Here is a 14,148-nt window from a genome sequence, read left to right on the forward strand (position 1 = left end):
TTAAAAGTCAATGGTAGTCTATCAAACTTCATATGAAATGTATTCAAAACTCAATTTTGGGTTCAAATAATATGATGCTTGTTGGATTTGTATACTGAAAGCAAGAACGTTTTATGCTTGTATACAATGATTCCTGTTTTCACTATTTAATCTCCTATCTGATTGGGTTCATGATTGCATATGTATGTTCTTTATCTCTATATAAGTAGATTATGTGGTGTGTTGTAGATCACAGAAGACCATATAATTGGATTAACCTTAAGAGATATAATATGATCACAACCGAAATAACTCTAGGACAAGTTATTGGTTTAGGTTGCGGTATAGATGGAAGTAGTTTGTCTTGACTACTTATCTATACTGGTACGTAATACGTATTGATAGGACCACAGTGAGATATATTCTTCTATCTGACTTAAGTGAAGAATTAGAGATCTCGGTGACTTATAAGATCTTAATACTAATAAGATGTCAGATATATATGTTGATTCGTCTATCACTTTGACTTACTATGAGCGAGAGTTATATAGTAACTTGAGTACTCTGTATCTTGGGTGATAGCGGTTAATATATGATATCTGATTATCTGTATTGGTACTCGTATCCGTATAGGATAATGACATCCCCTTAAGGAGCTCAATAATGTTTATTGCGCTAAACCCTGCAGGTTGATTAAGTTCAGGCGCAATAATAAGGTTTGAGTGGTACTGCTTAAGGATTACAAAGAGATTAATTAATTTAGGCTGTCAGAGCTCTAATTATTTAATGGATGTCGGATATTTTAAATACGAGGATTTAATAAGTCTAAATACAAGCCCCGACTCATCACCGGTAATAAAGGGGTAAGTCAATATTGGTTCTCTAGTGGAATGAACTGATATTTATAAATTAATTATGGTCTGGGCTGACCATAGATAAATTAAATTATTTGAGGCCCATCTTTATTCCTTGTATCTGGTCCCTGGACTGGCCCAAAGTCTCCCAGCCCAGATAGAGCCAGAAAACGCCCCACACCCTAAAACTGGCGCCTCCCCATATTCTGTATTATAAAATACAGCTGTCAGCTCTCAGAAAATACACACTGATAATTATTAGGGTTTGAGAACTGAGAGGAGGCGCAGGAAACGTGGGAGCTTTCTGTCTTGGGATTTCTCACAGTTCGTTGTCCATCCAACGGTGAGACTTGAGCGGGATACAATCGAGAAGATCAGAACTGGAGTTACTCGACACGATCATCAACCACCTGTGCATCCGATTTACAAGTAAGAAATTCCTAACACCTATGTGCAGCTGTTAAATTCATAGGAGCATGTTAGGATTAATCGTTGTATGATAAATTAATAATAACCAAGAAACGATCATCGGGCAAAGTGGAACGTTAATTCAATTTAATATTCCTTCAATGCTCACAAGTTAAAAGAGATTTGTCAAACTCCGAACGAGATGATACTCATAACTTAATTCTGGTCTTTTAAGTTTCAAATGAGATAATGCTTAGCAGTTGAAGCATTCGACTCTGGCCTTTCATATATGCTTCAAATGAGTGATGCTTAGAACGCAATTCCGATCTATCAAATTATGGATGGGATGATGCTTACAAGTCAGCTATAGTCTTTCAAATTCCACATGAGATGATACTCACAGGCCAGTTCTCATCTTTCAAATTGCAGATGAGATGATGTTCAAAGGTTAGTTATATTATTTCAAACTCCAGATGGTGATTCTCATAAGTCAAATGACATATTTCAAACTTCAGACAAGATGATGATTAGAAGTTCGATGTACGAAAGTCAAAAATGATATTTCGAATTACAGACAAGATGAAATGATGTCCGCATATAAGATGTGGCCTTAAATTTTACTAATCATTTTTTTAAAAAAATTACTCCTATAAAATTAATTAGTATATACGATTAATAAGAAATACGATGTATCAATCCTCCATCATATATGTCAAATTTACCTATATTTTAATTCTTATTTTTCTAAAATCTCCAACCCTACATCAATTTTTTAATGAAATTTTATCATATGAAAATTTATATAAAAAGACAATCTATTCTCGTTCTCAACAAAAAATTAACATATAACTGATGAAAATTGTTGAAATTATTATAATTTGAATTGTAACATTAATTTAATTTTGATAAAATAAAATTAATTAAAAAATAATTATATAAAAATTATTTTATATGCTATGATTGTGAATTATGTATAATAATAATTACGACGCTTAACATGAAATCTCGAACTCAACATAATCCACCCCTGAACTAGGATGAACCTGCATGCTCTTTTTTCCCTAGGACAAAAAAGGTTAGATTTGATATTCTACAACCTGTAGGGGAAAACAGCATACACATACAAATTTATAGCACAATATAGAATTCCTGCTAACTAAGTTATTTTAATTTCCTTGTCACAATATAAAAGTTTTACCACATCCCGCAGACTACTAAATAGATACAAACTAAAAATCCCAATATTAAATAACTCCAATATCCTCCAGCTTCACCTACATCTACATTATCCCTCAATTGACTAATAATTAAAATCGCCACAAATACAAAATTAAAAAATAAAATACCCCAGCTTACAACCACCATATTCAAAGCACGGAGCCAAAAGCAAAATAAATCAATAGACTCACGGAGAATATTAAAATAAAAAAAAGAAACAATCATTGTCTACTTCAACATTGAGAAAGCAGCAAGTCTGTTAAACATGACACCCCCTCGATTCTTCCTTGCACGCTCGACTTCCTAACTACCCAAACACAAAAACAAATATGAAATCACCGGCGGGCGCCGCTACTCTCCGCCTCCTCTCCACCGTCTGCCTCATTTCCCTCGCCGTCGCGGACGATCTCCAAACCCTCCTATCTGTAAAAGACGCCTTCCAAGATTCCAACACTAGAGTATTCGATTCCTGGGAATCCAATTCAAACGTATGCAACTTCGCAGGAATCAGCTGCGATTCCAAAGGATTCGTCAAAGAAATCGAACTCTCCAATCAGAATCTTAGCGGCGTGATTCCTTTAACCGCCATCTGCAGCCTCACCCAGCTGGAGAAACTGTCGCTGGGGTTCAACCAACTAGGCGGCCGCGTTACAGAGGATTTGAATAAATGCTCCTCGCTTAAATACTTAGACATCGGGAACAACCTTTTCTCCGGCTCGTTTCCGGATATATCTTCAATCCATGGATTGGTTTACCTCTACGCTAATTGCAGCAGATTTTCCGGAGCTTTTCCTTGGGATTCTCTGAGAAACATGAGTGGTCTTCAAGTTCTGAGCGTCGGCGACAATCCGTTCGACCGGACGCCGTTCCCGGCGGCGATTTTGAATCTCACGCGGCTGAGCTGGCTCTACTTGTCCAACTGCAGCATCCAAGGGGAGATACCGGAGGAGATTGGGAGTCTTGTGGAGCTGGTCGATTTGGAAATTTCGCAGAATTTTCTCACCGGAGAGATCCCGGCGGGGATAACCAAGCTCAAGAATCTGTGGCAGCTCGAGCTTTACCTGAACAACTTGACGGGCGAATTACCGGTGGGGTTGCGGAATTTGACCAATCTTGAATTCTTTGATGCTTCCACGAATTATCTCACCGGAAATCTCTCCGAAGTGGGGTTCTTGAATAAGCTCAAGAGCTTGCAGCTTTTCGAGAATCAGTTTTCCGGCGAAATTCCGGCGGAGCTCGGGGAGTTCAGGAATCTTGTGAATTTATCGCTGTACATGAACAGGCTCACTGGCCCGTTGCCGGAGAAGCTCGGCTCGTGGGCCGAGTTCTATTTCATCGACGTGTCGGAGAATTTCCTCACCGGCCCGATTCCGCCGGACATGTGCAAGGGAGGTAAGATGACGAAGCTGCTGATGCTGCAGAACAATTTGACCGGCGAGATTCCGGCGACCTACGCGAGCTGCACGACCTTGATCCGGTTCCGGGTTAGCAAGAACCGGCTGTTGGGGCGAGTCCCCGGCGGTATATGGGGGCTGCCGGAGATGGAAATACTCGACCTCGCCGAGAACGACTTCGAAGGTCCGATCACGTCCGACATCAGCAATGCCAAGTCACTAGCGCAGCTCTTTGTTGCGGACAACAGGTTTTCCGGCCAAGTGCCTGCTGGCATTTCCAAGGCTTCGTCGCTGGTGTCGATCGACTTGCATAACAACGTCTTCTCCGGCGTGATTCCGGCCGAAATCGGGGAGCTGAAGCAGCTCACAACTCTGCATTTGGAAGGGAACAAGTTGTCCGGTTCGATACCGGATTCTTTAAGCTCTTGCCGTTCGATCAACGAGATTAACATGGCAGGAAACGCACTCTCCGGCGAAATCCCGCCATCGTTAGGCTCTCTGCCCACTCTCAATTTCTTGAACCTATCAAGGAACGAACTCTCCGGCCCAATTCCAGCAGCTCTGTCATCTCTAAGGCTCAATCTCCTCGATCTCTCACACAACAAATTATCCGGCCCCATTCCGGCGTCGCTCCTCACCGAAGCCAACAACGGCAGCTTCGGAGGCAATCCGGCCCTCTGCAGCGAGACGCTCAGCGGATTCCATCGGTGCTCGCCACAAACCGGGATGTCGGGGCAGCTCCGGCTGGTCCTGCTCTGCCTCATGGTGGCCTCCGTGGGGTTGCTCGCGTCGCTGGCTGGCTTCTGCTACTTAAAGAAGAAGGCCGGCGGCGCCGGGGAACGGTCGTTGAGGGATCATTCATGGGATTTAAGGTCGTTCCATGTCCTCACTTTCAAAGAGGATGAGATCATCGACGCAATCAAGCAAGACAATTTGATAGGGAAAGGAGGTTCGGGGCAAGTGTATCGAGTGATGGCCGGAAATGGCAAAGAATTGGCCGTCAAACACATTTGGCACTCGGACGAGTACGGCGGTAAAAAGCTGGGCAGCGGCACTCCGATCCTGGCACGGCCTCGCAGCTCCAAGTGCCGGGAATTCGAGGCGGAGGTGGAGACGCTGAGCTCGATCAGGCACGTGAACGTGGTGAAGCTGTATTGCAGCATAAGCAGTGAGGACTCGAGCTTGCTGGTTTACGAGTATATGCCTAATGGGAGCTTATGGGACAGGCTGCATAATTGCAAGAAGCTGCTTCTTGATTGGGAGACGCGCTACGAGATCGCGCTGGGCGCCGCCAAGGGCTTGGAGTATCTCCACCACGGCTGCGATAAGCCCATCATCCACCGCGACGTCAAGTCTAGCAACATTCTCCTCGACGAGCATCTCAAGCCCCGCATCGCCGATTTCGGCCTCGCCAGGATTCTGCAGCCGGATTCCCCCAGGGAGTCGACTCAGATGCTTGCAGGAACCCATGGTTACATGGCCCCTGGTACAACTGTTTTTCTTAATTTCATGCTTACATGACATATATGGTAATGGTGGTTAATCTCATTCCTTCTGTGACCGCAGAATACGCGTACACCAACAAGGTGAACGAGAAGAGCGACGTGTACAGCTTTGGAGTGGTGCTGATGGAGCTGGTGACGGGGAAGAGGCCGATAGAGCCGGAATTCGGGGAGAACAAGGACATTGTGGATTGGGTGTGTGGGAAGCTCAAGACTAAGGAGAGTGTGCTAAGTCTGGTGGATTCTGGCATTCCTCAAATGTACAAAGAAAATGTGATCAAAGTTTTGAAAGTGGCGATTGTGTGCACGGCTAGGCTGCCCACGTTGAGGCCTACGATGAGGAGTGTGGTGCAAATGCTGGAGGAAGCTCACCCATCTCAATTACTTAGTATTGTCGTCACTAAAGATTTTGAGGGAAAGAAATAAGAGTTGAAGCTGCCAAATATTCTAATCACTTACCTATTTTCATCTGTCTACTCCTCGTATCCAATTTTGTCGTCAATTAGTTGTAACATTGTAAGAAATTAGAAAGTTAGCTTTGTAAGATTATGTCGCCAAATTAATAGTCAACTGGTTCATGTATAGAATGCCAAAATGCAACTGCCACTGCAAGTCTTTAGTGATGAACGTACTCGTGAATGCGGTATCGCTTCATAAGGTAGAAACTCAACTTGTTCTACGAAAATATTTTAGACCAATGCTCTATGTTACATATTATCAGGCAAAAAATAAAATACCCATTTTCCTTGATCATTGTAATCCCTACGTTATAGAGTTAATTGATCAAAATGTCCATTTTAATATTGTAAAGATTAAAAGTATCTATTAGAATAAAAAAAGATTAAAAAAAAATATGGTCATTTTTTGTGTTAAATACTTTCTTACTAAAAGATTAATTATGATTTCTTTTAATAATATGTTTCTTTTGTTTTCATGAATGAATAAATAATTTTAAAGATAGTGTGACAGTAAAATCAAATATGAAACCTTTAGTCTTAAACATTAATCACCCTATCATGCTATAGACCAACACACTCACATAATGATAATACAAGATTCTCAGTGTCAGATTCACAAAAGCAATAAATGGTACTTCCTTCGTCTTTCGTCTCAATTCCATAGGCCACAAGGCTTGGGTACGGATGTTAAGAAACGAATAGTTTATAATAAAAGAGTAAAATTTTGAAGTAGCCAAAATGAGGCATAAAACACAATTTATGGCCACACATTGAAAAAACACAAAATTTGGCAATTTTTATTGATTTGGACGTTTTTACCCTTAATGAGGCGGATCGGGTAGGATAAGGTACGCGGGTCGCGTGCCGGGTCGGGTTAGGCACTTATGGCACTATTAGTGCCATAAGTGCCAAGATTTTACTTTGGTTTTATTTTGAGTGCCAAAAGTACCAACGAAAATTCAAAATAAAACCAAAGTAAAATAGTCATTTTGACACTTATGGCACTTAATAGTGCCATAAGTGCCAACATAAATTCAAAATAAAACTAAGTAAAATGGTTATTTGGGCACCTATGGCACTAATAGTGCTATAAGTGTCATACGTGCAGCACAAATACAGAAACAACAACATCATTTAAACCCTAAATGGAACATCTAAACCTTAAATGAATAATCTAAACCCTAAATGGAACATCTAAACCCCAAATGGATAATCTAAACCCTAAATGGAATATCTAAACCCTAGGGGAAAGTGTGCACTTATGGCACTAACGTGCAGTACAAATACAGATCAGATCAGATCTGTCGATGGCTGAAATCGAAGGAGATGATCTCATCAGATCTGCCGATGGAGGAGGCGGCGCAACGATCAGATCAGATCCACCGCCGCCGCCTCATCAGATCAGATCCGCCGCCGCCGCCTCATCCTCTACTCCGACGAATTCTGCCCAAGCCGCGAGAGCTCCAACGAATTCTCTAAGCTCGGCGCCGCTACCGAGCAGCCGCTGGAGAGAGAGAAGGAGGGAGATGAGAAAGAGAGAAGAGAGAAAGAAGGGTAGAATAGTCATGACATACAAAAAATGGCCAAAATTTATGTTTTTTCAAATGGTGGACAAAATTTGATGTTGTATGTTGAATAGGGTCATTTGGCCCTATTGTTTCATAATAAAATATGAAGGAGAAAGTAACTTTTTTTAGGATATATTTGTCCAAACTAAGAGAGAGAAATGAAAATATTCTTTTTAAATGAGAAGATAGGTAATTGTGTGTGTGCCACGATGTCATATAATGTAAATAATGAGTTATATAAGGTTATTTGTTATGTATTGACTTTCTATTTTAGAAAGTGACTTATTGAATTGGAACGTTCAAATAAGTAAACATGACATATTGAATTGGGACAGAAGAAATATGATGGATGGAAGGGAGGGGGCTTGACAAGCAAAATCATTAGACTTGGACCCTTTGACAAATGATCACTACACTTAAAATGTATACTTCCTTTATTGGTCATAAGTTAGTGTATGTATTTTAGATAGATGCATGAAAGGCCCCACCATACGTAAAATGTGTAATTAAGGTTAAATTAAATGTGAGGTAGAATTGATTTTTTTTTTATATATAAATAAGAGTATTTGTTAGAGTAAAGTATATGAGTAGATGATGGGGTCATATCCTAAAAAGAACTTATGAAGTATATACTGATGAAGTTAAAATTTCTTATGATTTTTTTATATATAAAACTCAAAATTTCTTATGATTTTTTTTATATATAAAACTCAAGTTCATACATAACCTCCTCTATTGGGGTGTGAGATAATGATCACAACCTTTACAACGATTCTCACATCATAAGACGGTATCATTGTTTTCTGAAATAGGAGGCAACACCCTATTTTAATTAAAAGCATATAGTAATACTTATAGCCCTATAAATAAAAGGCATATAGAGAAATAATAGACATTTAAGACTATTAGATTCTTACATACTTATACGATTTACACTAAGATACTCAGGTCGAGTATTGATTTGGGTAGTTTATACTATGAAAATTGGGTGTTGGGTTCGGATAAATAACATTGTTACACAAGTTTTGATTACACACAAAACTCGTCTAAATCGAATAAATGTGTTGCGCGACAGTTCAAAATTTGACGATATTGTATAAAGTTTGAGACGAGATGATGCTCGTAACTCAATTTTTCGTCTTTCAAGTTTTAGAGATGATGCTCATAAGTAAGAGGCGAGATTACCAAGACTCAATTATGATCTTTCAAACTCTAGACGAGATGATGCTCACAAGTCAGTTATGGTCTTTGAAACTTCAGACAAGATAATGCTCAAAACTTAGTTATGGCATTTTAAGTTTCAGACAAGATGATGCTCAAAACTAAGTTGTGATTTTTCAAGTTCCACATGAGAGGGTGCTCAAAAGTCAAAGATGGCATGTCAAGCTCCAAACGAGATTATTCTCATAACTTAATTATAGTTTCACAAACTCTAGACAAAATGATACTCACAAGTAAGTTATAATCTTCAAACTCCATACAAGATGATGCTCAAAATTCAGATGTGGTATTTCAAACTCCAAAGAATATGGTTTTCAAAATTTTGACGTTCAAATGTCATATGCGGTCTTTATAGCTTCATATGATTATCTGTTCTTATTAGGTCCATATGAGATGATACTCAGATGACATATGCTTAATTAAATTATTTCTTATCCGTAAAATTTAAAGAATTTGAACACACTTAATACTCCCTCTGTCCCCCAAACATCTTCCTAAGAGAGGATGACACAAGTTTTAATAAAAGTTAGTTATGTATTTGATAAGTGGAGAATGGGCTCCACAAAAAGTAAAATTGTAAGAGTGATAGTTAGTAAAAGTGGAGAACGAGTCCCACAAAAAGTGAAATTATAAAAATAATAATTAGTAAAATTGTTTCCAAAAATAGGTTAGGAAGATGTTTTGGAGACGAACCAAAATAGAAAAAAAAAAAGAATAAAAAGGAAAATGCTTGAGGGACAGAGAGAGTAAATATTATCGATATACGATTAATAGCAGATGCGACACATCAATCGTACATCATACCATACTTCAAATATACATATTTTTTGTGTTAATATATAAGAGTACCCACTTTTATATAGTAAAAATAAATTTTACCCACTCAAATAAAAACATAAAAAAATACCCACTTTTTGTGTTAAATGACTAAATTACCCTTCTATATAAATGGGCAAACCCTAGCCTCCTCTCATTCTCTCATTTCTCTCTCTCTACACGCTCTCTCCTCACTCTCTTTCTCTCTCTTCTCTCTCTTTCTCTCTAATCTCTCTCTACACTCTCTCGGTCTCTCTCTCTCTCCTTCTTCCCCAACCTGCGCTTTTTATCTCTCTCTCTCTTCGCCCGTCTGTCGCAGCCTTCATCGTCCGCAACAGAGTTGGCGATTTCGGCGGCTTAGTGGTTGCAGCAGCACCACCGCTGGCGAAGATCTCTCCCTTTCTCTATCTGGCAGACAGATCGGAGCTGCGTGGGCAGATCTCTCCGTAAACATCAGATCGAAGCCCTTTCACTCTCTCCATGTTCTCTCTTTCCCACACCAAATTCAACATGAACACAGTGGATTTGAGGGAGCTGGCGGCGGTGAGGTACGAGCAGCACGATCTGAAGAATTCATATTTGAGATCTCTGTCATCGTCTACGAGGATCTCAAATTATTTCTCCATCTTGGAATCATTGGGATGAGAATGAGAATGATTTAGGGATTCTAGATTTTGGGGATTGTTCTTATTCAATTACTTTAAGAAAATATGCCATTTAGAAGAGAAATTTGAGGAAAAGTTGAATTCAATTCGAATTTAATCGAAAAAAATATAAGTAACAAAGAAATTGATGAAAATCGCGCAATTTTGTACAAATGTTATTGAATTTACAACCAAGTTTATGAATTCACAACTGAATTATCTACGTTGGTTGTGAATTCACAATTGAAATAGTGTTGATTGTGAATTCAAGTTTTATTGGTTGTGAATTCACAACTTGAAAAAGTATTGGTTGTGAATTCAAGTTTTATCGGTTGTGAATTCACAACTTGAAATAGTGTGGGTTGTGAATTCACGCGAATTCACAACCAACACTTGTTATTCACAACCAATACTTGAATTCAGTTGTGAATTCGAGTTGAATTCACAACCAGTGAACAGTGGGTATTTGTAAAAATTTTATATGTAAGGGTAAAATGGTAAATGTGGGTATTTTTTAAAATTTTTATATTAGTGGGTAAAATTTATTTTGACTATATAAAAGTGGCTATTTTCAAAATCCACTCTTCTTCTAAAATATTCAATCTCACATCAACTTTTTATAAACTTCATCAAATGAATATTTATATAAAAATGTATTTCTATTATCACAAACTATATTTAATTGGCGAAAGTGATTAAAATTAATATTATTTCAAATATTGTACTACTAATTTAATTTGATCATATTAAATTAATTAAAGAAATAATTTATATATAAACTATTTCATATGCTATAGTAATAAAAATAACATAAAATAATTATAAATGATGATATAAAATAATTTCCGTCGAATTTCGACGGGTTAGACGCTAGTAAAAATAAGAAAGAAAATAGAGAAATGTTAGTATGGAGTATGGACTATGCGTCAGCAGCGACGCTCACGATCTCTGTTCATAAATAGCGTGTGTTATATCAATTCTTCTTTAATTAATAATTATACTTAAATTAAATTAGATAGTATGATTATCTGTAATTAAAAAACATGACATGTAATCTTTAAATTTTTAGTGCCGACCATCCTTGTGACCATACAATGACAGGAGTAACAGAAAACTAATCAATTTGTATAGATCGTAATCTTCTGCTTTGCTAATAGTGGTTAATATATTGTCATTTTCCTTTAACTAACTTTGTAAATCATAAAAAATGGAGAGATAAAAAAATATGAGAAAATTTTGTTACATTATCTTTTATCTAATATTTATCTAATATTCGCTAGGAAGAAAAATATGAGAATATATTATCTCATCAATACATCATACTATTATTATCATGAATTTGACTGAAAATAAAGGAGAATAACTGCCCAAATTATTTATACATCTTGCTTGAGAAAAAAAATTCACAATATAAAATATGTGAAAAAAATGAAAAAAAAGTGAAAATATATATTTTACAGCATGAAAGTAAACACTAACAAGGCAGGGTCAAGTATTAATTTTCCACCCCCCATCCCCGCCCCAAAAATTCATCCATGAATTCGACTCAATTGCCATTCAAATCGGGACGGGGCAGGGCGTGAAATTACCCAGTGAAAAAAGGATACTCATTGGGTATCGGCCCTTGGTCTGCGCTTGTGCTTTCAAGGGATTTGAATTTTTTTTTTCAATAAAATTTCTATTTCAGCAGGTACCTGCAGAGACAGATGCACATACCCCACTCTAGGGACACGTGCCCCCACACTTTTTAATATTTTTTATTAAGTGTTATGTATTTTTTATATATTTGTGTATATATTTAATTAAAGTAATAAATAAGTAAACTTTTAAATCCTTTATCTCCACTAGACTTGAATTATTATGTAGTAATTTTTTAACGTATTTTATATTCATAGTTATTTTGTGCCCCTATAGTAAAAAAAAATTGAATCTGTCCCTTTAAATATTTTTATATTTTATTGCAAAAAAATGTTAAAAATTAAAGACTAATCGAAATTAAAAAATAATATTTAAACAAGAAACATATTAATTGATCATAACAAACATAAACTCCACGAAAAAATTAAAATTAATAATAGCCTATATAAGTCCACTGTGCAATATGTTAAAATTATATCGATATTTACGTGATTCGTCATGTGTTGCACAAATATGAATTGTTTTGCGTATCGACCGAGTTTGTGTAAGCCCACCCCATATTTTATCTGTTCTTTGCGCATGGAGGACTCTTGGGCAGTAGCGTCGTCGTATATTTCAACTTTTATTTAGCATTGCATTTATATTTGAAGTTTAGAGAATGTTTATTTTGATTGTATTAGTTACGTGGAACTTCTTATTTTAATTTGTAACTCTTACTATTATTTTTTAATGTTTCTGCTGCTAATTTATTCAAAGTAGCATATCTAATTTTTCCAAACTTTGTATACATAATAATAATAATAATAATAATAATAATAATAATAATAATAATAATAATAATAATAATAATAATAATAATAATAATAATCATTTTGATTATTCATTTAGTCAAGATTTATAGATTAAATTGGTTCACAGATATTACAATACAAATATTTTGGTTTATACCAGAACTCATCCACATACCACATATAGGCCAGGTCAAAGAGCCCGCTCGACACGAGGCCCGAATCAGTCCAGGCCCATGACTGGAGCAGGTCGGGCTTGGGCTAAGTTGGGTTTTGCATAAAATTGGGTCCAGCCTTAAGGAGACGTTTGATTTGGTGGATGTGATAGATAAGATTGATAGGATTGGAGAGGTGATTAAATAATCCACCCAACTTTGGAGTGATAAACAATCACTCATTTTAGTGATTCGATGCGGGTCGAGTTATCAATCACAGACTCAATTATGTAAACCAAATATTTGATTAAGGTGAATTATTTTATCAATTATTTCTTATCACTCAAACCAAACGCCTCCTAATCAGCTTAGACCATCTTCAATTTGCAGTACCAACTGAGCTCCAATCTACAAATTCAAATTCAAAATAGATTTGGGGCCACATTTTAAATAAGGCCACACTAAATTTAAGTTTGCACTATTCATCACACTAAAACACTTTATTGAATGTTACAAAACCCCTATTCTTGGTGGATATTGAGAAGACGTAGGATTTTCGGGGAAAAAAATGTTGAAGATAAAACAGAGAAGAAGAAGAAGAACAAAAGCAGTGGTTGCATTGGTTGAAAATTGGTAGAGACTTGCTTGAATAAGACAAAAATTAGGGCTCTCATTTATATTTGAAATTTTTAATTTATGTTTTGGACTTTCAGTTCAGGCTCCCTATAATTGGGCTCAATTATTGATTTTGTAAATGGAAATGGAAATGAACTCATATAGTAATGATTATCGAAAGTTGTTTTTTTATTTTTATTTTTATTTTTTTTATTTTTTTATGAACTCATACAGTAATGATTATCGAAAGTTGATTTTATTTTATTAATTCATGTTTTTAATTTTTTTTTACTTAGATTTATAATTTGAAATTATCAAATAGATGAACTTTTAATTACTTGACATATTAAAAAGTATAATACACGAACATTTTAAAACAATACTAACAATATAAATACCACATGACATAAAGATAACACAATTCAAATTAGACAACATAATTCGAAAATCAAGCAGATGCAAATAAATAAACTATACGAGAAATACAAAACCAATCTAATAGTTCTAATATAATAATATGGTAAATCGAAACTAAATCTTCCAATATTATTGAAATATGAAGTATATGCTCAAGCTTCAAAGAATTTGCATGGTTCACCTTGTTGTTGAACTCTTTTTTGTAAAATGTGCCTTTTTTTTTGCTTCAGTAAATGCACTAACGTGTGAATCTTATATGGAGCTCAAGTCTATGTATATAATTTTATTTTCTTCCTTCATTTCCTTAAGTGCATGACTTTTAGTTTGAATGGTCAAATGATGTTCCAGCCATACATTTATTGTCTTCATATCCTCTGCAAGTTGCTCATTCTATTTTTGCATTTTGGCAATATCTTTGGACTACCTTTTCTTCATTTTTGGCTTTCTTGATTCCGATGGGTCTTGATGATGAA

The 14,148-nt window shown here is 36.5% G+C and overlaps 1 protein-coding gene across 1 annotated transcript; it reads left to right on the forward strand.

Annotated features, from left to right (window-relative positions):
* Nucleotides 1–2,462: 2,462 nt before the first annotated feature.
* LOC130992728 (receptor-like protein kinase 7) lies at nucleotides 2,463–6,108 on the forward strand. The gene is made up of 2 exons (XM_057917459.1): nucleotides 2,463–5,339; nucleotides 5,420–6,108. Exons 1-2 carry the CDS (start codon nucleotides 2,789–2,791, stop codon nucleotides 5,779–5,781), a joined length of 2,913 nt encoding a protein of 970 aa, XP_057773442.1. The 5' UTR covers nucleotides 2,463–2,788; the 3' UTR covers nucleotides 5,782–6,108.
* The last annotated feature ends 8,040 nt before the right edge of the window (nucleotides 6,109–14,148 follow it).

This window comes from Salvia miltiorrhiza, chromosome 7, assembly GCF_028751815.1.
Source record: "Salvia miltiorrhiza cultivar Shanhuang (shh) chromosome 7, IMPLAD_Smil_shh, whole genome shotgun sequence".
NCBI lineage: Eukaryota > Viridiplantae > Streptophyta > Magnoliopsida > Lamiales > Lamiaceae > Salvia > Salvia miltiorrhiza.